At 43.3% G+C, this 24,173-nt stretch overlaps 1 protein-coding gene across 2 annotated transcripts in view; it reads left to right on the top strand.

Annotated features, from left to right (window-relative positions):
- Positions 1-24,173, top strand: part of NBAS (NBAS subunit of NRZ tethering complex) — a 1,762,396-nt gene that overhangs the window by 69,278 nt on the left and 1,668,945 nt on the right. For both annotated transcript variants that reach the window (XM_069235962.1, XM_069235961.1), the window contains exons 2-3: positions 20,867-20,921; positions 21,367-21,403. In XM_069235962.1, coding sequence (XP_069092063.1) covers positions 20,867-20,921; positions 21,367-21,403 — 92 coding nt within the window. The remainder of the gene's footprint in view (positions 1-20,866; positions 20,922-21,366; positions 21,404-24,173) is intronic.

Below are 24,173 nucleotides of genomic sequence, written 5' to 3'. Positions count from 1 at the left end.
ACAGATTAACATCAGACAGTTGAACTAAAAAGTATCCGTTGATGAAGTTGTGGTGTACGGCTGGATGTTTCACTGCAAGTATAGTATAGAGGCAAATATCTAGAGTAGTTCATCCTGTTGTACGCAAAGCACCATGGGATCATAGAGCGTATGGCGGTAAGATGTAAATGCCAATTTCCTTCTTGAGCAGCACCCAGCAGAGCAAGCAAGACATTTTCAACAGTATCCACGAATGACATCCAAAATGCTGAGAAATCTCCCTTGTCATGACGGAGATAAACCAGGAATACATCCCAAAGCTGTTTTACTTCGGCAAAGGCAGCATCCTGCAAAAAGTCATCTAATCTCTTTTGCCATAGGTCTTTTGTAAAGTCATTAACATCCTCAGTGAAGCAGTAGACTACCTGACTGTTCTCTTCGTAATTGTTCTCCACCCAGGGAATAAATTCCAACCAAGCCAGCGTCAACATAGCTTCATACATGCACTTGTGTACTCGAACTGCATGATTGTACATACGACCTTCTAGTACTGATGATATTAATTCTGCGCTATCATCATGTCTGCTTCAATACAAAGGTCACGAAGGCCAGTGTCTTTAAAGCATTTTCCAAGAATAGATATGACATCGCAAATTGTGTGAATGATGCCCATTCAAAGGATGATTCTGTTATACGTTGCTTTATGCTTCCACACACTCTCAGTTGCTTTTGCGTAGAGAGCTTGATCCATGACCACTACAATTTTCGACAAATGCAGTGATTCCCTTATCAGCTCTTACTGTTTCAACATTTCAGAAACATTTATCAACTCAGTTGCAGGGGAATTAATAGTTGGCAAGTAGCCAATGGAATTGTGTGATTCACTAACTAGGTCTCTAGCACTGATGTTAAATTCTAACCAACTTGGTTTTATCCGTGCAAGGCTTACTTCTTGTCTTGTAAAAACCCAGATTATGTTCTTATTTTGTGCAAGCTTCAGTTGGGCAACACATTCCAGCCTGACTTCGGTACTTGTTATCAATCACTGAGACCCAACTCGTTCATCAGAAACATATATGAACAATTCTTCAGTATTTGTGGTGGTTAATGTTCTTTGTTTTTGTTTCTCAGTACTTGGGAGGGGAGCTTTAAAAGGTTGTGGTCCAAACAACTTGGGCTGCACAGCTATACCGTTGACTCAATTAATTTTCTTCTTACCAATAAGAGTCTCTTTCAGCCTATCAATGTTATCCCATGCTAAGTTAGTGAAGACATGAGGCTGAATGTCGGCTGGAAGAACAATTTGCTCATTTAAGGTAGCCTCAAGTTTCTGAAGACACAAAGCGGTATCATTTTCTTCCAGTTGTGATTATGAAGTCCCATGACCAAGTCTGTTTAGAGTGCGAATGATTTCAACATTGCCTATCAGCATTTTTATGGCGTATGGGAGCAACGAGTGCTTGGGGAGTGTTTCTGCTGGCCATTAGTGACTGCATATATAATGTTCTAACTAAATGATTGCATAAGTAAAGCAACCCTTTTGGACGGCTTTGTGTTTTCTGGATCTTCAGTCAGAAGTCCTAATAGGAACCGTTAAAGGTAATCAGGCACTGTAAATGAATCTTTTTCAACGTTTGATGGATGTTGTGGCCATGGTGTTGATGTCAGGTTTGTTTTAATCATTGTCTTATGTGCAATTATGTTTGATGATGTTGTCCATGTCTGTTGCCTTAACCTTTAAAACTGATAATTCTCTTTTTAAACTCTGGTTTTCTCTTATAATTTCCTGTAGCATTACACAATCAGGTTGGGCCAATAGTTTTCCTTGGTTGTCAGAGAATATGTGGAAGCTGTCACCAAACTCGGAGTCCAATTTTCTTCTAATATGCTTCTTGGTTGATTAGTCCATTCCCTATATTCCTATGTGTGTCATGAAGGATTCAAGCCTTTCAGTGAGAGTTGACACATGTATTACCTCTTTGTTCAGAATAATCACAGTTTTAATGTATTGAAATAGTTCATCATATGCTTCATCTCTCATATTTTTGTAGTGATCATCGGTTTGAATGCTAGATACATGATCTTCCTCCTTTGCTTTAACCCTTGTATAGTTCCTATAACAAGATGCATGATAATGGGCTTCTGCAGCCACTATATCTCTACTACAAACTAACATTTGTGAATCACAATTTATGGTTGCACACTCTCAAAGCCTTTTGTCAACTGTAAGCTCCAGGATCCTGATTAATTTCTCACACGTTGATGTTCCCTTGTAGGATTTTATCTTTCCACAAAATATACATTCTTCAGCATACACATTTGATTTTAATGATGTTCTTCTGTTTAAGCGTTTACTCATGCACTTACTCATTCCAGTATCATCACTGACAGTTGGACTCCTGCACTTCCTGTCGTAAACTACTTGGGGAACCATGTTGCTTTCCACATTTCTCACAATGTGGAATGTGATTCCTTATTTGAGCAGCCTCTAACATTATTTCCCATGATGAGTAGTTCTCCATGCTTGTCAGCGTAACTCCATGTTGGACATTTGGCCATAAATTAGTTATACACTGGGGATCAGAGGGACACGATGTGCTTGTTTAAGTCTTCTTAATGATGCTGCATGGTCATTCACCACCAGCTCTGGAAAAATAAATAAATAAATAAATTATACGTTTTACTTGGTGTACTTAATATAACCATAATTGTTATTATCAATTTATATAATCACATGTACTGTATTTGTACTTTTTAATAATAAAATTCACAATAATAAAAATCATTAAAAAATGTCCATGTACATCAAGGTATCTTGGAAGTGGAGTGGTAACTCAGAAAAGGCATTGAGTTATGACTTGCTATCACATAGTTTCCATCTCTAGGCGTCCATACCTTGCCATCATGTTAGAACCCATCCCCCGAAGTGGGAACAATAACATGATTGGCTCAAGGCCTTAGAAGTATTTTTGAGAAATACCCTATAAGTTACATGCTAGAACGGGTGCCTACAAATGCAGAGATGTGCAAATAACCCCTGCTCTACACTCCAGTTCTTGTGCCCAATTCAGAAATACAAAGGTTTCCTTGATACCTATTTTTTCACTTTAAAGATTTTACCATATGAATTCTATACCCGGTACACAATGAAAATCTATTGCAGGGTGCAGTTCACTTATTGGCTTTGGGTACCTTGAGTTGCAAAATCTATATATCCCCACAACCAGAACGATCTAGCAGATGTAATAGTATATATGATTTGTGAAAAAGCCATTGTGATGTGAAGTTACACATTAAAATGTTGACGTAATGGCTATTTTTCTTCTACTCATTTTCAGTATTTCTTATTTCAACACTTGGTTTCTTTGAAAAAACCTTAAAGGATCTACTTAAATGATCCCTTGCTAAATTCAGAATTTTGTCTGGTTTTCAGAAATGTATAGCTTTCCGGGATCCACCATGGATTTCACACTTGTTTCCACTAGAAACTGGAAGTAGGCTAAAAGCAACAAAAAAAAAACAAGAAAAATGGTCTGTATCCCATTAAAATCCCAAAAGTGTGTTAGAAAATTTGGTTTTCTGAATCAAGTCAGCCTATTCCTGAAAGTTGGGAAGATGGTTGTAGCACTACAAACCTTTCGTTGATGTAATTTGCTAGAATTAAAAAAAGACACTTTCTTCTGCAGCACTTTTTTGCATGGTTTCCCCAAAAACCCAAAATTTAGGTATATTTTGGCTAATTTCTCTGTTCCCTCAAGCGGAATCCACAAACCCTGAGCATCTTTACAATCCCCATGATGTTGGAAAAAAGGACGCAAATTTGGCCTGGATAGCTTATGTAGATAAAATGTTATGAAGGCATAAGTGTGAACTAACCCAAATATCCAAAAAAAGACTTATCACTGACGTAAGGGGTGGGGGAGGGCACTTGGCAGCAAAAGGTTTATAGATGTAGCGAGTATGATTGGGCAAAACAAAGTCTTCCTGTCCCTCTTTGCAGAGAATTCCTTTGACAGAGTTGAATGTGAATTCTTGAAGAAGGCAGTATCTGGATGCAGGTTTGGAATCTCTTCCTTGACTGGACACTGGTGGGTTGTCAGATCACTGAGACTCAGATCAGATTAATCAGCATTTTTTCCTAATTAACTCAAAAGGGGCGATGGAACTAAACAGGGCTTTCCTCTTCCGCTGCCTCTGTTTACCCTTGCTTTCCTGGCTTTTTGTGCCAATGATAGTTTTAATAACGATCATAGGCATCAAACTTGGAGGAAATGTTTTAAGTTGATTATATTTGCTGAGAACATGCTGCTTCCAATCACAGACTGGGAAATATCTCTGCCAGTGATAATTACTACATCAAAGTAGCAAATATGTTGGTATCAATATTACTCTCAATTCTGTGGCACTACACTGTCTCAGATCTGTAGCACTACAGTGCCTCAGAATCTGTTATTTATCAGGAGATTATCTTGATGCCCACGCTGGACTGGAAGGAAACAAAGGGACCAAAGCAAAGTGGATCCAAAATGTAGTCAAGAAAGATTTATCTATTTGTAAACGCTGGTCAGTGTCATGGGTGGCACTTAAAATATCTATCTGCCCCAAACACTCACTGTTGCCCAGGCAGCCACCTTTGGATACCAGGAGAAACTGTTGGTGCAGCTTAAGGAATATTGCAATGGATTCATCTGATAAGAGAAGAGGGCAGGGTTGGACCATAGCCAATTTACTTTAAGTCCAGTGGAGAGAGGCCTGCATGTTCCAATCTTAGTGAAGTTACAAGCAGGTGGAAAAGATGTTCTTTAGAATATTGTCCGTAAATATTTCATCCTGAGGTGCATTCATACTGCTAAACTTTGCTCCTTTTCGGAAACCGTTGCTACAAATGATTGGTAGGCCACTGGATTGGATTTAGCAGCCTGTATGGAGGTGATCTTCTTTAGGATTTCGTTCTGACTCTGAGTTCCCACCGTAGCAAAGCTTATATCTGCAGGTAAGCAAGTGGATTTTGGCTGTATGGTGGTCACCAACTCTGCCGTATTGAGAGACCTAGTGGCAGAAACTGTGGTGGTTCTTGGGGATGGAAAAGCAGGTTAAGGCTGCTCATAAAATAAGCTGTGATGTTCTGAAACAGTTTGAGCATACCCTTTTCAGCCTATACAGGGAAGTTGAAGATATCTGCTGTCCAAAGAGACTGAGGCTGTTCAGTATATTACAAACCTCTCCACTGTGAGACGGTCATAAGACTACTGCCGATACCAGGTAGTAGGGTATGTTATGTTAAACCACTCATGTGAAGGCAACCTAATGGATCCTCATTGCTAAAGGAACTATACTACTGGGTTTGTTTGGGATTGCTCGGTGTGGGATGGGAGTAAGGTTGGGTGGGTGGTGAGACAATGTGGTTTTGGCTTTCATACAGACGGTAATGTCCACCTATATGTTGTAAATGCGAATAGTATTTTTTTAAACTTAAATCCAGCCCTGAGGAAATATTCAACATCTGGGAAATAAACTTGTTCTTTGCGGACCCCTCCAGGGACCCATTTTCACTAATGCGATCAGTGCAGTGACCTTAATTTTATCCATTAGAATATTCAATGCCTGTTCCTTTTTAAGAGCATTTTCTGTCGTTTTGCACAAAGTAATGACTACTTTCTTTAGTTGCGGGTAATTTATATAAGTTAATTGTACATTTACCATAATGCTTTTACTTTGTGTTCTTGCTTGGATACGGATGTATATTTACTTTTGGAAGTTGGCTGTGTATGAAAAAGGGAATTAATATATTCACGGATAATGGTATGCAAATTAAGCGAATTCCATTTAGTGCTCTGAAGTCGAAAGTGCGATTTATCGACCACAAGTTAATCTGGCTCTTGGGCATCAGAAATTAAGCAGGGGACAGCAACTACTTAGTCAAACACGATAGCTAATTATAATGCTTGCCACAAATCTAGGTTCCACAAAAGGCCCACACATGCTGTCGAGCGCCATAGATTTCGTGTGAGGTCTGGCATCAATCAGTTCAAAGGCCAGCACTGTTTTGGCATACTATACATACTGTGCAACCTGTGTGTGCGTTTAAAATCTTTTTTTGACACTGAATAAATGTAGAGCTCTGGGTTTATTTGAGAGACATATCTATGCGCCAAGACACTGGATAGGGCAGAATCAATTGTGGCAGGATACCCATGGAGCTCGCTCTAAATGTTAACATGACGGACCTTGGAGGTGTGATTGGTTGGGGCGGGTTTTGGGGAGTGGGGAGTGTTAAGTCTTTATTTTTATTCAGGACTTTCGCCTGTTATTTTCTGTTCTTCTGTTTTAGGTTATCTATCTACCTATCTGTCTATCGTTCTCTCTGTCTGTCTGTCTATCAATTCACTTAAAAAAACAAAGGTTACAGGGGTTACATGGACATTATAATTAGGCTCACATTTTAAACATACAAAATCATAGAAATTATCCTGTTAAAGTTAGCGTTATCTCAAGTAACTATAACTTGTGCCGCAAGGTAACTATAACTCGTGCCCTCGCTTTTCATCTTTTTTTCTGGGACTCTGCTGAAGTCAAGTCGCATCATGGCTGCCAATACTTTTTGTTGAAGTGTTTGCAGCCAACAGATCGGAGGGTTTGCTGAGCTTACACGTCCCTATATATAAAATTATTTTTTTCTTAAATATTTCAAAAACTACTGAATGGATTTACACCAAATATCAACAAGCATTTTCAATGCAACGGGTCTCGCATTTGCTCGAGTAAGAGCTATTAGGGTTGTAAAGAAAAAAACGCAGCGCGATCACGCTATGTAAAATGCAGCGCGATCGCGCTGCGTAGAAAGTAAACTTGTAAAGTAGTCCAGACCCCAGGCTGTAAACATCAAGTCTCGCATGTTTTTAGTAGTTTACCTATGCTGTGTAGGTGGGCTAAACGCCGGAAAGGGCATGACGTATGCATGCCTTTCACAAATGAAAGCAAAGCGGATTTGAAAAGGTAAGCCCACGAACCAATGTAAGTGACTGATGTGACATGGGTGTGGTTTGAAACCCAAAGAGATTACAGAATAGATGGAACGCTTTGCGCTCGCCCATAAAAAGGGCGCTTTCTGGACTAAAAGCTACATTTCTGCCAAATTTGGAGTAATTCCGTCCAGTGGTCCGGGTGCTATTCCTGTTCAAAATCCCAAAGAATTAACATGGGAAAGGCATCTTCTCCAACCCCCACCCATTTTTCTTGGCAGATCACCCTGCAACTCTCTAGGCACCAGTTGATGTGAGCGTCATATTTTTTGGGGGGAAGTTTTGTGAAGATTAGTCAAGCAGCACCAAGATATAGTCATGTAAACAAATGCGTTTTCTATAGAAACTAGGTCCTTAATAGAACTACCTACTGGTGACCGCCAGTATATTAATTATGTGTGTGTATAGTATAATATGGGTGGTATTGATTATACGTGCAAATAAAACTTTAATTTATTTTTAAGGCTGTTGAATGAGGACTATATACGAAAAGGTGACAGGCTGATGCTGTCTCTATGTTTTACATTAACAATGAAGCCGAAACTCACTACATCTCTCCCGAGTCATAGTAACTGCAAAATATGGCCTCTCTGCTCACCTCCCATGTTACAATTGGTACAGAGGCGGAACTCTGGATTAATTGCATGTCATGCTTTCTTCACAGCCAGATCTATCTACCTCTTGCTTGTAGCATTGTCGGGGACAATAAAGCTTGGCTTAAGTAGGCCTTCCGTCTGCCACTCTGGCACATGCTGCAAAGCCTGGTTATTCCATTCTCTCTTCCCATACTGGCTACGGAGTCTGGTCACAGTGAGTGCCTTTGGTGTAAACGCTCAAACTTTCAGTGCTTTGCTTCTTGCATTTTTCCTTTGATAGGGGATACCAAGCAACTCTGGATCTCTCCTCTCTCCCTTGCAAGGCATGGCCTCGCGGTATACCCTCCTCGCACTGGCTACAGGGCCTGCTCACTCTCACAAAGGTTACAGACTGTGACCCCTCCTTGTCTTACCTTTGTTTGTTGTTACACAATGCTCCAGCGTTACCTTACTCAGGAGTCCCGGGTAGCCAAAGTCAGGCAGGACTGCTCCTTTTGCAGCAGAACGAAGTCTAATTTAAATATGAGTAGCCCCTCCGTGACGTGGCAGAGTGGGAAAAACGATGCACTAGAATGCAGGACATGTGCAAGGATTCCTCTCGTTACCTATGTGCTTCACAGGAGCTGTACAGCCTGACCCTTATGTGTTTCTCGGTTTACTCCCTGGTTTCAGAGCCAGGCCTTTCAGGTTATCTCCCTTGTTTGCAGACACTTCCGTGCTATTGTATATAAGCCCTCTAAAATGTGTTTCATATCTAAAAATGCCTCTCATGTGACAATTAAAGGTGCTGCAGGCCTTTCACTGCTCGGGAAGGAGTGTCCTAATGGTCGTCTTGCATGCCACAGTGCGCTCATCATGAAGGAGAGCATCGGGACCGCAACCTGTAAAACAGATTGGCGAGGAGAGGTCATAAAAGCTTTGAAAATACTACGCACCATTTATATTAAGGAATTATAATTTGTTGGTAACTGGGTAGACAATACAGGCTGTGCGAGGGCAGGTAAGGGATTCAACTACTTGCACCTATGCGCCTGAAAGAAAGATCTTGTTTGCTTTTATATCATTAAGTTAGAAATCCAACATGAAGTGTCTGAACAACTTTGCGGAGTTGGTCTCCAGCGGATAAAATAACGTTTCCTCATGGGAGAGGCATGAGGAGTTTAACTGAAAATTCCTTCCAACCACAGTTAATTTATGAGCCTAGGTGGAGCTTGCAGGGCAGGTAGAAGGGGTGTGGTATCCGGGAGAAGAAACTGTAGATGCAACTGATGCCCCCTCTTTTCTTTTACATGTTCCACAACTTTCTGGAAATACAAATATGTTCAAGTTGTTGTTTGATGGGGAGATTCGTGGGTCCTTTCCGGACCTGAAACCAGCACACTCAGCCTAGGCTGACCACCTGGCATTAAGGCAAATTCTGGACAGGACTGTAAGAAATTCAGGACAAAGGGTCAAAATTCAGGACAAAAATTCAGGACAAAGGGTCAAAATTCAGGACAAAAATTCAAGAACAAACCTCAGTTTTACAGATACACGCAAGAGAGGCCATGCCTCACTATGTTGTCAGTGCATTTATTTGCTCTTTTTTAACATAGCACTATTTATTCACTGTGGTATTTTTGTGATTTCCTCCTGGTATGCTACATTCAGGTGTAACATTACGCCCTTGTTCAGTAGTAAATTAATGTCCTTCAGTACTGCGGCAAGGCCATCACCCCTACCCAAATCTACCCAATCTTTCCTGAAGAGAAAGTAACAGCAACATTTTGATTATGTTTCTGAACATTTTAAAACCCCTGGCAAACAGTTTGGGAAACATTAAGGTAATTAACCTTATGCTAGTTTAAACAAATTGAACAAAAACATCTGGCTTACCCCAACCGCCCATGGACTTTCAACCTATTTTTTTTTTTAAAGAGGCAGGGCAGATGGTGTGGGCGACAGTCTCAAACCTAATGTCAGGATGTGATGTACCCATAACTTGTCTGTAGTCTCACTGCACTAGAGTGTATGTCTGGGACTCTACATTTATCTCAGAAATGGGAGCCCGGAATACCAATCAAAGATAATAAAAGAGGAGGATGAAATCGAGAGCAAATGGGGGATCCACGGCAAGTAATTCAAAGGGTTGTTGCTAAAAACTGGATAAATAAAGAAGAGAAGAACAAGGTGGAACAATTCCTAAAATCAGACAAGATGGGTCCACCAAGACTATTCAAAGGTAGTGGGTACCTGGGGAGGTGTCTCTGCACACAGGAGCAAAACAGAAGGGGCACTGTCAAGTGGTTGAACAAGCAACACCCATCCACCTTGGCAAACTCTTCTTGTGCAATGTTCCGTTGTTAGTGCTTTTGAAGGGTGAGTAAGGGCCAGACCCCTTGCAAGGTTGTGCAAGGCAATTTCCCGCTTTGTCCATGTCTTTATATGGTTTTGAAATTGAGCAAAAGCCAAACTAGAGATCTGGGTTATCCCTAAGTGTCAAGTACAAATAGAATCTACAAAATATTTGGGATGTAAATTGCACAAACAAAAATTTTAAAATTTTAAAATTTAGTTAGTGTTTCTTTAACATATGGCACTGTTGTTGCCTTTATATACAATTAGATCTCAGATTGAACTGGGAACCAGTTACCTTTTGATACCTAATGATTAATATCTACTATTCTTACACTGATTTCCAGGATGAAAATCTCAGCAGAGCGAACAGTCCCTCCAAGCCCAGTTTACTTTATGGTCTTCTCTTCTGCTTTCTGTAGAGGCCATGTGGCACTAGTAAAGATGGCGTGCTACCCCAATGATAGTATTATTTTGCAAACCTTCCCCTGCTCGTCCTTCATTCCTTCTTCAGACAGGCCACACATCTGATTTGGTCGCTGTTGCTCCGTCGGGCAGCTCTTTCCACTCTAAAGCTAACTGTGACTGCGGGTGGATTAGGTCTTCTGTACTTAGAATGCTATTATTCAGCTGCACAGGTCCAATGGGTGGCTCACTGGCTTTCTGCCCACCTCCCTGCATGAGATGGGGTTTACCAGTAAAGACTTTTAAGAAAGACTTAATGCACTGCTCATTGTTTCCTACTGACCATTCTACGGATCACCATCCGGGGTTATCATGCACGGCTTTCTCTTGCCTTGCCAGAACCTGTAAACTCACTGGCACGAAGAAACCCTATGCTCCTGCACTACCTTTGCTAAGCCTTCCCACTCGGACAGGATGGCTGTGCTCAGAGCAACTCCATCAGTGGCATGTTGCAGGTGTCTTAAAATTGGGGACTTTGTTTCTGAACAGTGAGCTACTAAATTTCCAAACCCTTGTGGCAGACTACCATCTTCACCCTGGTTAACGCCTTACTTACAATCACCTTAAATAATCACTAAATGCCCTATTTCAAGTCTGCCACCTAGCACTAACCCTACAAGAGGTGTGCCAGAAGCTCTGTACCATAGAAAATGGTGGCAAACTGATAGAATGGGTGTACAGACCTATCCTGCAACATGGAAACCACTCCAGGTCTTCTCGTCATACTACCTGGGTGATTGATGTGGCCAAACCTCTGCAAGATATGGACTAAAATACTGGACTTTCCCCACAAAGTATCCCATAGCTGTCACTTTATAAATTCATAGTGCTTCCTTGTGAATGCATTCTGCCCGTTGCTTGCCATTGGCCTTGTGGTTTGTAACTCACAATTTGTTGCTTTCAATTTGCTGGCTTTATTTGTTTTAGACTATGCAGCTGGAATTCGTCCCTTCCCTTGCCAAAACCTTATTTACAGTATCCTGCCGAGTGCTCCCTTTCTGTAAACAGGCCTGTAAATCGTGTTCTTATCTTATCATATTTGCTGTGCATTCAAAGAACAAAGTCAAATGTCAGGCTCTGTCTTCGGTGGGAACTTAGTGTTTACTTTCCTTTCTCTGACTTCAAAGTGAGAGGATTTATGCGACAATCTTGCTGAATACTGGGGTTAGGAAAGAGTTTTTTCTATCTCATGACAACATTTAAATAAACTTCAGAATATATCAGAATTAGAAGTACAAATCAAGCAAATTTTTGTTAATTCTAAACTGTGCTGGAAACAAATACCTTTACATGATTAAAACAAATCATTGGATTAGGTGATGCAATTTCTACACATCATCATCTGTGCACAGTATAGTTTGATTTGAAAAACTGTGTATCTGTGCAAATGTAATGGTCATTTCAATCAAAAAGGTGTTGTCTGTAATGGCAGTGTGTTAGCATACCATCCATACAGCACTCCACTCTGCTCTGCACCACTACACGCCACTGCACCCTACTCTGTATGACTCTACTTTACTCCACTCCATGCCACTGCACTCTTCTCCATTCGTAACCACTCCACATTATGCCACTGCACTCTATGCTACTTCACACTATGCCTCTCTACTCTACTCTGTACCACTCTACTCTATGCCACTGCCTTTACGCCTCTCTACACCACTGTGCTCTGCTCTTCTGCACGCCATACCACTCCAGTCAACACCAATCTAATCCGCACAACTCCACTCTCTGCAACACTGCACTGTACACCACTGCACTTTAAGCTAATACACTCTATGCTAATGCACTTTACTCTGTAACACTCAACTCTATGCCCCTGCACTCTACATCAATACACTGTACATCACTATAATCTACCCTGCACCTCTGCGCCACAGCACTCTACACTACTTTACTCTATGCCATCACACTCTATGCCCCTTTATGCAACTCCACTCTACCCTGCACCTCTCTACTCTAAGCTATCTCACTCTACTGTGAAATAATATACTTTATGCCACTGCACTCTGTGCCACTGCATTCTATGCCACTGCACTCTACCCTGCACCTCTCTACTCTATGCCACTGCACTCTACTGTGAAGCAATCTATTCTACGCCACTGTACTCTATATCACTCTGACCACTGCACTCTATTTCAATGCACTCTACACCACTGCAAGCTGACACTCTGCAACACTGCACTGGCCGCCACTATACTCTACACCACTCTGCTCTGTACTACTGCACTCTGCACCAATACACTCTATTCCACTGCATTCTATGCCACTCTACTCTGCCCAGTGCCAGTCTATGCAACTGCACTCTACACCAGTGCACTCTAAACAACTGCACTGTACGCCACTGCCCTCTACTCTGTACCACTGCACTCTACGCCTACTCCACTCTACATCACTGCACTGACACTCTACTCTGTAGCGTTGCACTCTCCACCACTGTACTATACACCAATGTAATATGTACTACTGCATTCTGTGCCACTCTACTCTGCATCACTCCACTCTACAGCACTTTGCTCTACTCTGCACCACTCTACACTACGCCACTGCACTCCCTGCAACGTGAGTCTACTCTGCAATCTATGCCACTGCACCACTCTACACTACTGCTCTCTCTGCTACTCCATTGTATGCCACTCTACTCCACTGCACTCTATGCCACTCTACTCTGTCCCACGCCACTCCATGCCACTGCACTCTAAACCACTACCTACGCTAACGCACTCTAAACAACTGCACTGTACCCACTGCACTGTACTTTGCACCACTGGGCTCTACGCCACTGCTCCTATGCCACTCTACTCCACTCCACACAATTATGCCACTAACTTTAAGCCATGCTGAACAGCAGCTACCCTGGTGTATAACATGGCTAATGGCTAAAACACATTAGCAAAGCCAATAACTCTTTCGTAGATGAGACCTATTGACTTTGCCAGTGTTTGTTAGTACTATGAGGTACTGAGGTACCTGAAAGAACTGTGAAAAATACAATTACATCATAATAAAGGCTGCTACAAAATGCGCAAATACATTTTGGTTCAATAAAAAAAAAGTGCTTCTCAAATACAGATTTGAATAATGTACAGTTTATACCTAGTACTAAAAAATTTTATAACACTCCATTAAAACCACACACTCCACAGCTCACCTTGGAACACCATTACAATACCTATCTAAAAGAAATATCTTTGCCACCAGAAAACTTCAAGTGACTCCTTTTAGTAAAGTCAATGCATGTTTTCAAGCCCCTTTGTATTGGCAGATTTACCGGTTGGGCACATCTGCATATCTTTTGGGAAGGAGACCCCCTGTCAAGAAGGTCTTATTCTTATCTGTCTGCCCCTCCCTCCCTCAGAGCACAGGAGAAACCTGCTGGGGAAACTCGTCTGCCCGTAATTTCGCCCTGCCTCTGTTGCCCTTTAGGTGAAAGGCTAAAATTACGGACAAATGCCATCCCTTAAGGCTTTCATCACGGACAATGGACGGCAGGGCGAAATTATGGACAGGCCGTGAAATTTACGGATGGGTGGTCACCCTAACTCAGCCTTGTTCCTCATTAATTTACCTCTCATTAGACACCAGCCTCAACTCACATTTGGAGGGGTACTAACTCAGTCCGGATGTCAGGCAGGGGCCTGGAGTATGTTCGACCCGGAAATAAACATGTGGATGCATTGTATAGGAAAACAGTGGGTTCGTGAGTGGGAAGTGGGGTACACAAAACAAATGCTACATTTGCATGTAAAAAATGCCTGCTGCTTAGACTTCCTCATTGTTCTTTACGCCCTTCTGAAAAAGCACCATGAACTAGAGCACCAACACCACTTCACTGTTGACCCCATCTTTTATTCCATGGTCGTCCTGTGAACCAAAGACCACCACGATGTTTCTGCATCTTCTTAGTTTAAAATAAGGGTTAATATTCATTTTCGAGCCGATCCTGGCATTGTTAACTCGTTGATGATCTTAATATAACCTCATTTGGCCTCTGAGGGAGGCTGACGTATTTCAGTCCCTTGGCTGCTTATAGTCTCAGTAGGATAGCATCCCAGGACTTTGCCTGAAATAAAGAATTTGTAAGCGAGGCAGGTTTTATACCGCTAGGTGACGATAAAGCATTTTGTAACACGTCTTATAAAATGCACATTGAAGAAGAATATGCATTTTTTTGCTTTTTCCTATACCCGGTAATATAGCCCATTCCCTTTTCGATATTCAATTTCTTATACACTGTAGTAATGATCAAATACTAATTATGATAATGATGATAATAATAATAACTACAAATTTAGTCACTGGTGGAAAACAATTAATCTTGCTGTTATTAAAACATTTTCTGAGCTTGTAGGAGTGGATTACCTAATAATGAAGTGTCTTGTTTTATTGTGGTTTAAATACGGAAGAAGCGTTTCCAGAAATTAAGGGTCTTTTCCAACACCCAAATGGTATAGTTGTACCTAATGTGTTTACCCTGGTAATTTAAAAGAATTATATGTAACCATGGGGGCATTTCCCGGCATCCAATCACATAGTGCTCTTGATGTGTTTACATGGATCCTTGGTAAATATTATATTCAGTCACTGTCATTGCCCCAACACAGTGTCCCCTAATGCATTTGTCCCAGATCTTGCAAAGTATTGCATCCACAATAAATACATTCATCTAACAACAATTTATAAAGTGCCTCCCAGTGAGTTTACCTCAGTTCTTGCAAAGTATTGTACCCAACCATACGTTCGTCTCCCCAACAGCCATTCACATGGTGTCCCTACAGTGTTTATATGGATGCTTACAGAGAACTTAAGCCAACTAGTTTAGCCAGGCCGCTGCTACACGGTTCTGTGGGTTCTCTCACCAACTCTCTTCTGTCTGCTACTTGCAGATATACTGGGATTAATGAATAAAATGTTTTCTTTTGAATAGTTTCCCTACTGACACCACCTGTGTATGCGAAATACTTTACTTTTAACCTAGCATTGTTAGCAGCATCCTGTCTAATGGCACAACACTGGGACTTTTCAAAGGGGTTGCTCTTAATTTTATAGGGCAGTATCATAAATTCTTGGTATGGTTTCCATGCTTTTGTATCGGCAGTCCTGAACTTTATAGCATAGATGCAACATATTTATTGGGATAATAATATAATCATGGCTGTTCTACTGATGTTGGAGGCTGGTTATTAGTAGAGGTAAGTATGCACCTACCACTAGCAATAATGCCCCCAAGAAATTGTTAGGTCCAGTCAAGGTCTCAAAACATTAGTCCCTTGCTCAACCCCTGGCAGCTTGGCAACAAGCAGGCTGGCTTAACTTAGGAGACAGGTATGTAAAGCATTTAAATACACCAATACAGTAAATACGTAAGACACAACACACAATAAAACCCCCACACCACTTTTTTAAAATAGTAAATATTTGTATCTTTAAAATGACACTAAAATGGCAAACATTTAATGTAGAGAACCCAAGTTATCAATTTTTAAAGATTAAATAAAAAATGTGCTTTATAGTGCTTAGAAATCAATAGTGCCAACCGGGGACATCTGGTCGCGCTTGACCTCGACAAAGCCAAAGTTTGAGGCCGACAATGATGGAGCCCTGCTCGGATAAACTGAGCGGGAGGCCTAGGTCAAAAATTTACCGGAGCTTTTCTCTCTCTACGTCATACGGTCCTCTTCAGCAAGCTGATTTCATGTGATGTCATCGGACTGCTTTTCTGCAGGACCCCGGTCAAATCCTTGAAGTCTGGAGCTCCGGAACTTTCAGTGGGACAAACCTGAAATCCTGGCCAGGTTGCAGTTGCAGCTTGACTCACGACTGCGAGTTAGTCCACTTATGGAGCTTTTTCACAAAAGTCCTCCAGTCTTCTCCAAAATTCTGGATCTCCTTCCCAAAGTTCTCCTTTGGGTCTTAAAGTGTCCAAAACACAAATCTAAGGGTATAGGAGCCCTGAGATGGTCCTTGGAAGTTTAGGTCTACAATTCCCACAGTGCACCTGGCCAAATCTTTAAAGGTACACTGGATGCATTCCAGGTCGGAGACTTTTGTGATAGTTGGTGCAGGCAAGCTCTTTTAACCTGTTGCTTTCAGAGAGTCCACTCCTGAATCCTTTTTGAAGCAAGGCCAAGTCCTTAGGGCTGTTGTTCCAGTGTGCAGTAGGAGCAGTATTTCAGAGTGCAGTCCTCTGGGTTGCGGACAAGGGTTCTAGCAGGGCAGGCCTTTTTCTTGTGGTCTCAGGCAGTATATCCGAATTGCAATGCAGATCAGCCACTTTTATTTAAAGACAGTCTGCAAGGCAGGGCTACCTTTAAAAATGAGAGCAAGCAACACAGCAGTTCACACTCCAGTGCAGGAAATCTACTGGGCCTCTTAACTTCCCTTCCCTGTTATATACTAGGGACTTATTGGTAGCTTGACTTCCCCCTTGCCCTGTTATCTACTAGGGACTTACAGGAGTCTGTCTTTGCCAATTGTAATTGTGCTTCTTTACCACATACCTTTTATTCAGAGCACTGGGCCTGTTTAGCAGAGCCCAGGGGGCGCAGTCAGGGTCAGTTACCACCAGTATCAGTCAGAAGAAATGGGGGTGAACATGCTAAAAGGATGACTTTCTCACAACTGACTTATAATGTAGTAAAGTTTTATTATGTAGTGATTGCTGCTTTCAGTCTCCACGCAGACCATTGGTTTATACAGCATTGCATCTGGCTTCCCATTTTATTCTCACACAGATATATTTGCCATAGCCATAGGTCATATATTTTCATTACTGTAGGACAGAATGTTGAAGGATCTGGTTAACCCTGCATGCGACTGGTCCCCTGGCAAGCCGCGGTTTGGACCTAAGTTTTAGTCTCAGTAAAATAGACCTGTTCAACTTGCTGTGATGTTTGTGTAGTCTGCATATCTCTGGTTTGAACCATGATGGGACTAATCCACTCTTTCACATGTTAAGTAGGAAATATCAGCTATGTAACCTTCGGCTCTCAATACAAATGCACAACCACTTTCTCACTTTAACCATTATGCAAACAAGAATGTTCAAGGAGGGCTGTCATTTATGTTTATTCTGCTCGCTTTCTTTCTCCTCCCACAAAAGTGGTATTATGGTGTGTGTAAAATCAAACATCCTGATTGTTGGACTTTTGCCTTTTTGCAGGGTCATCCCCAATCTTTTTGCCTCCTTCCTCCTGTTTTTTCTGACCTGTTGATGTTGGCTTTTGAACTCTGAGCACTTTGCCACTGCTAATCAGTGCTAAAGTGCATATGCTCTCTGTGTAAATTGTATTGTTGATTGGTTTATCCATGATTGGCATATTTGATTTACTAGTAAGTCCGTAGTAAGGTGCACTAGAGGTGCCAGGGCCTGTAAATCAAATGCTACTAGTGGGCCTGCAGCACTGGTTGTGCCACCCATATTAGTAGCTCGGTAATCATGTCTCAGACCTGCCACTGCAGTGTCTGTGTGTGCAGTTATAACTGTAAATTTGACTTGGAAAGTGTACCTACTTGCCAGACCTAAACCTTCCCTTTTCTTACATGTAAGACACCCCCAAGGTAGACCCTAGATAGCCCCAGGGACAGGGTGCAGTGTATGGTTAAGGTAGGGCATATAGTAATGTGTTTTATATGTCCTGACAGTGAAATATTGCTAAATTCGTTTTTCACTGTTGCAAGGCCTGTCCCTCTCATAGGTTAACCTGGGGGCTACCTATAAATATGATTAAAGTGTAGATTCCCTTTGGGAGCAGATAGACATGTGGGGTTTGGGATCTCTGAGCTCACAATTTGAAAATACATCTTTTAGTAAAAATTGATTTTAAGATTGTTTGTTTGAAAATGCCACTTTTAGAAAGTGAGCATTTTCTTGCTTAAACCATTTCTGTGACTCGGCCTGTTTGTGGATTCCCTGTCTGGGTCAGTTTGACAGTTGGGCTGGTTGCACCTCTCTCTAGACAGTGACACAAAGGGAGCTGGGGTGTAGTCTGCATTTCCCGATGAGCCATCTGTGCTAGGAGGGAAGGGAAGAGTGGTCACTTACACCTGAAAGGGCTGTGCCTGCCCTCATACAATGCAGTCTCCAAACCCCTGGTGTGTGTCTGGGGCCTGGCCTCGGCAGGCAGGATTTCACAAACAAGAGAGACTTTGCTTTGAAGTAGGCCTACTTCAAAGGGCAAAATGGGTATAAGAAGGGCACCCAAAACCACAGACTATAGAACACTTCTGGAAACCAAGAGGAACCTCAGCCTGGAGAAAAGCTGAAGAGCTGAGGAAGAAGAGCTGCCCTGTCTGTGACTGTGCTTTGTGGAGCTATCCTGCAGTTGCTGCTTCTGCCAGAGTAAGAGGGCAAATACTGGACTTTGTGTGCCTTCCATCTTGTGAAGATCTCCAAGGGCTTGATTTAGAGCTTGCCTCCTGTTGTTTGAAGTCTCAGGGACAGCAAAAACTTCTATCTGTCAGCACCTGGAGTCTCTGGAGAGACTCCTACTCTGCCAAGTGGTGCCCATCCAGTTCCTGGGACCCTGAAAGGAGAAGCTGGCAGCCTAAAAGGAATAAATCCATGCACAGAAAGCCATGCGGGGAAAAGATTGACGCAACTCTGATCTGCGGCTGAAAAATCGATGCACCGCCAGCTTTGCAGCAAAAAATCGGCGCTCGTCTGCAACGCGACCCGAAGATCGACGCCTGGGGCTGGAGAAACGAGACACAGCATCGCTGACGGAGGCTGGTGAGATCGCAACCCGTGCTGCGTGGTTTTCGGATCATCGTGCGGCTGGATTTCCGACGTTAGTACCGCTGGGCATGTAAAACCATTGCAAGTCTTGCCCGGACCTGAGAGTGCTGACCGGATCCACGCATCGCTGTCCTGCGGAGAGAATAAACGACACGCTCCGACCCGATGAAAGCAGAAACTACGCAAGGTCTTGCTTGTGAGTGAAATCAACGCATCGCAAGCCCTTTTTGGCACACACTTGCCCGTGCAGGGTTATTTTTTACGCCCCCAAGTACATTTTCACACTAACAATGTTAGTGTGTGTTTAAAACTACATGAAGACTCTTTGCTTTTTAATTGATAACTTGACTTGTGTATTGTGGGTTTTTGGTCGTTTTGGTTTTGTTTTGTTCAGATAAATATTTCCTATTTTTCTAAACCTGTGTTGTGTCATTTTGTAGTGTTTTAATAAAGTTACTGTGTGTGTTGGTACAAATACTTTACACCTAGCACTCTGAAGTTAAGCCTACTGCTCGTGCCAAGCTACCAAGGGGGGCAAGCAGGGGTTAGCTGAGGGTGATTCTATTTTACCCTGGCTAGAGTGAGGGTCCTTGCTTGGACAGGGGGTAACCTGACTGCCAACCAAAGACCCCATTTCTAACACTGATGACAAAGAAACAGAAACTTATTTTATTGTGAGTACAGGAGATCATTCCCTTTACTGCTCATAGGCATCTACAGGCAGCAGCCTCTCTTAATGAATTTAATCACACCCTTCGTTTCACAACAGTGCTAGTGCCAAGGACAGTCATTGAACGTTGATGCCCAGAGCAGGCGAAGCAGTTCGAGAAGTCACATGAGGTGGTGTAATGCCCACATTGACATCCCATACAGAAGCAACTGTAGACAAGCTGGAGCGGGATGGGGCTCATAGGCAGCAACATCGGACAGAGGTCCTTACCTCCACTGGTAGCTCAGCCAGTCAGAAGAGAGAAAAGCACAGACTCATTTCCCCTCCGCAGCCCTTTAACACAAGATCTGTGGTCGCTATGCCCCTTTATTGCAGATGTATCTCTTGGTGCTGCATCACTGCCATATGCGTTCTGGCTCCCGAAGGGTACAGAAGAATCCTCCAGCCCACAAGCCTATCCTTGCAGCCATCTCCTGGGCGCAGACGTGCACTTTTCATACTGAAGCAACTTTTCCTTTTCTCCTTGAGCTCAACCCAGAAGCGGAAATGTAGGTACCAACAGAGATACTGCAAGGTGTTGCCTCCCACCCCCGTGAAACACTCCCAGTCCTGGATGCTAAAGAGCAGGTTGGGGGGGGTCAAAAACCGGCTGATTCAACTAATCATGGTGTATGGCTTCAAGAAAAATTACTTAAAGCTGCAATTTCGCGTCGGGGAAACAAGGCAAGCATTGGCAAAGTCAGAAGATGCCATGGAAGGGAATTCCTTGGCTTTGCCATTGCTTAATGTATTTGTATACGTTTCCTCTATTGCTTATCATTCATTCACTTGCTCTGCGCAATACTCCACCACAGGTAACTGTTGGCTGGACAAATGGTAGTGGATTGACGAGAGTGAAAAGTAACGAGATTAGTCGATCTGCCTCTCAGACCTGCACGCGGGTATCCTTTGAACTTGTAACATTTGCAATTTGTAGGAAATGAATTCACACACTTAACAGAACCAACAAAAATATAAATGTTCGAATAGTGCATGACCATTAATTATATTATTCTGCTTGCAGCCCAGAGGGAAGAGAGAACATGGTGTTTCATTTGTCATTACAAAAGCAATTACAGGTAATACTTGTTGATTTTTATTCACAATCTGTTTGTCATGTTCTTTGTGACAAAAAATAAACTGTTAAGTATGTACTGTTGTTTTTTGTCCTAGTTCCTAGTGGGACAAGGACCTGAATTCTTCTAACTGGTATCCACCATAGTAGCAGTCAGAAGGAATTTAAATTCGTTTTCCTTATTTATTACATAAATGTTGTAAAACAGTAGTGCCGTGACTGCTGATACATTTTCTTTAATATTCTAACCAGATTATTTGTCCCACTCCGTTCTTACATTGCAGAATGGATGTAAAGTTGTTGAGCTAATTGTACTCACAATGACATCATTTTTAGAATGCATACTTACAACGTCATAATTTTTAGAATGCTCTCACCAATTGTAGACTGTGAGCCATAAAGCATGCGTCTTTAAAACCCCTTTTTCTTCTCTGTTTTTGATTTTGCAGGTCCTGCTCTGTTTGTTCTGCAGTACGTCTGGTACAGGTGCGTCATTTGTATTTTCTCAAAGATGAAAGTGAAAACAAAATCCATTTATTGCTAATATCATTCTCATACTTTACACAAAAACCTGCCCAGAGTTTAAGGCCTCTTCCTCAAGTCAGTAGTTCTGGTTTTAAGTGGATAAGTCATTTGAACACCTGAAAGCTGAATTGTGGTTTGTATGGAATAGCAGATTAAAGTCAGACATATTGGCTTTTCCAGTGCTTTGTAGCGGTGGTAGAGCTATTGGTAGTGATCCAGTTGGCGATGAGAGTAGTGTTGGTAATGGTGGTGTGGAATTATTGGTGGTCTTGGTGGCGAAGGTATTGATGGCATTGGCGGTGTGTTATTGCTTTAATTCATGGTTTTGGTAATGTTATTAGTCATGTTGGTATTGATGGTGCGATTTTCATGGTAGCACAGATAATGGTTGCAATGGTATTGGTGGTCTTGGGGTATTGTCACAGTGGTGGCAATGAGAGTTTAGTGATGTCCACTATTGGTGGGGGCGTGGTGTTGATATAGATAATGGTGTGGTATTGGGGGGGTTATGATCAAGGGCCTATATACTAACTTGTACATTTTGTGTACACATGTCCTAATTACTTTTTGTTCATCACATCGGGACTGTCTGAACCAAAGATGGCTCCCTGATGTGACAAAAAGCAATTTGTATATTACCAACAAGCTTATGCCCCTGATGAAGCGACTTACTTAATTATATTTTTCATCCTCTTGCGCTGCAGGGCCCTGTCTTAGCTCCCCCTCGTGTATGACCTCCTCCAGGGCGGTTAGTTCCCTCTCTAGTGTGCGCCTCACTCCCGCCGACTGCCCGAGACAGAAACCCCTCGTCACCACTTTGAGTGTCTCCCACTCCACCACCCTGGAGGGGGTGGATCCCTTGTTTGTTTCAATGTGTTCTGTTAGGTGGTTGCGCAGTGCCTCTCTATATGCCTGATCTTCGAGTGTCGCAGGGGCCAGTCTCCATGACGGGATGGGCGGCCTGTCCCGTGATACCCTCATCGTTAGTAGTAGAGGGTTATGATCCGATATTGTGCGAGCAAGGTATTCAGACTGGGTCATATCGCGAGCCAGTCCTGAGGTGCAGACCACCCTATCAATTCTAGTGTGCACTCGGTGGAGGCCCGAGTAAAATGAATAGTCCCTGGCGGTTGGGTGCTGCACCCGCCAGACGTCCACTAACCCCCAAGTACTCAACCACTCAGTTAGATTTTGTGCTGTTTTAATTGATGTTGCCCCTTGGAGCGGTGGGGTAGACCTATCCATGTTTATATCTAGTACTGCGTTGAAGTCCCCTCCTATTAGTACTTCCCCTGTGCTCTGGCGGGTGAGGTGACTTGATAAGCCGATCATGAATGGGATCTGATCTTGGTTGGGGGCATAAATGCAACTCAGAACTAACGGGATCCCCTGTAGTTTCCCCTCCAGTATCACAAACCTTCCCTCTTTGTCAATGCTGGAAGACTCAACCGTCAGTGGGACCCCCGCTCTAATCCAAATCAGTGCGCCTCTTGCATAAGCTGAATACTCCGTGGCAAACACCCGCCCCCTCCACCTCCGTCTTAGTTTCTCTCCCTCGCCCATTGCCAAGTGGGTCTCCTGCAACATTGCTATCTGCACCCCCCTTCTCTTGAGGAATGATAAAACTCTATGTCTTTTAGCCGGAGTGCCCATCCCCCTGACATTCCAGGTTATAAGGTTGTAGTCTGCCATCCAGTGCTTGGGACCTGCTCGTGGCAGGTCTGGCGCGCCCTTGATCTCAATAGCCTCCCCCACATGCCCACCCCTCTACTGTAGTCAGATTTCTCCACCCATTTAGCCGATTTAACTTGTAAATGTAAACCCCAACTCCCAAACCCCAGGGCGCCTCCGGAACTGTAGGTTGCCCAATAAACTGTGCTATAATGCAACTTTTCCAAACACATAACTGCAGTACTCGCCAGCCAAGTCGGACAGGCAAGAGTCGAGTCGGGGGGGGGAGCCAGGTCCGGAGGGGCCACTCGCTCAAGCAGTGTGCTATGTCTCTGGGCGCCGCTTCACGTCCGGGCTATACGAGCTCATCGGCTGTCTGTGGGGTCACACTCGGTGCTGGCGATAGGCCCTCCGAGTCCTCGGCAGAGGACACCATTGTATCATCGGACTCTTCTTCGGTCCCTCCTCGGGGGGGGGGGCACCTCACCACCCACCCGAGCCGCCGCCTCTAGGGCCGCCCTCCTGTCCGTTTCTCTCTGCGTTTGCGTTGGTGCCAACCGAGGGCGGTCACTTGATCTCTTCCCCTTCGGGGCTCGGCGGGCTCTTCTCGCTCCAGGGCTTTCACTTGCAGGTCGCACTTTTTGGGATCCACGCCTCTCAAGCCATTCCCATGCTTCCTCCGGCGATTGGAAGAATGTGGTCTTGCCCTCGACCATCACTCTTAGCCTGGCCGGGTATAATAGCGAATACTGGATCCCTTCGTCTTGCAGGGCTCTTTTGACCATTAGGAATGAGTTTCGCCTGTTCTGGACCTCCAGCGTGAAATCCGGGAACAGTGTAACTTCCCCGTTCCCTACTTTGAACGGGCCCGTCTCTCTGGCTTTCTGTAGGAGGATGTCCCTGTCTCTGTAGTGCAGAAGTTTAGCGATTATAGCACGGGGGTCTGCCAGGGGCTAGAGGTCTCGATGGTACACGATGGGCACGTTCCAGGGTGTAGAAGGGGGTCAGGTATCCTGGCGCAACCACCTCGCTCAACCATTTCTCCAGAAAGCCCACCAAG

Source organism: Pleurodeles waltl, chromosome 5 (genome assembly GCF_031143425.1).
Source record: "Pleurodeles waltl isolate 20211129_DDA chromosome 5, aPleWal1.hap1.20221129, whole genome shotgun sequence".
Classification (NCBI taxonomy): domain Eukaryota; kingdom Metazoa; phylum Chordata; class Amphibia; order Caudata; family Salamandridae; genus Pleurodeles; species Pleurodeles waltl.
This window is presented reverse-complemented; position numbering and strand designations above follow the sequence as displayed.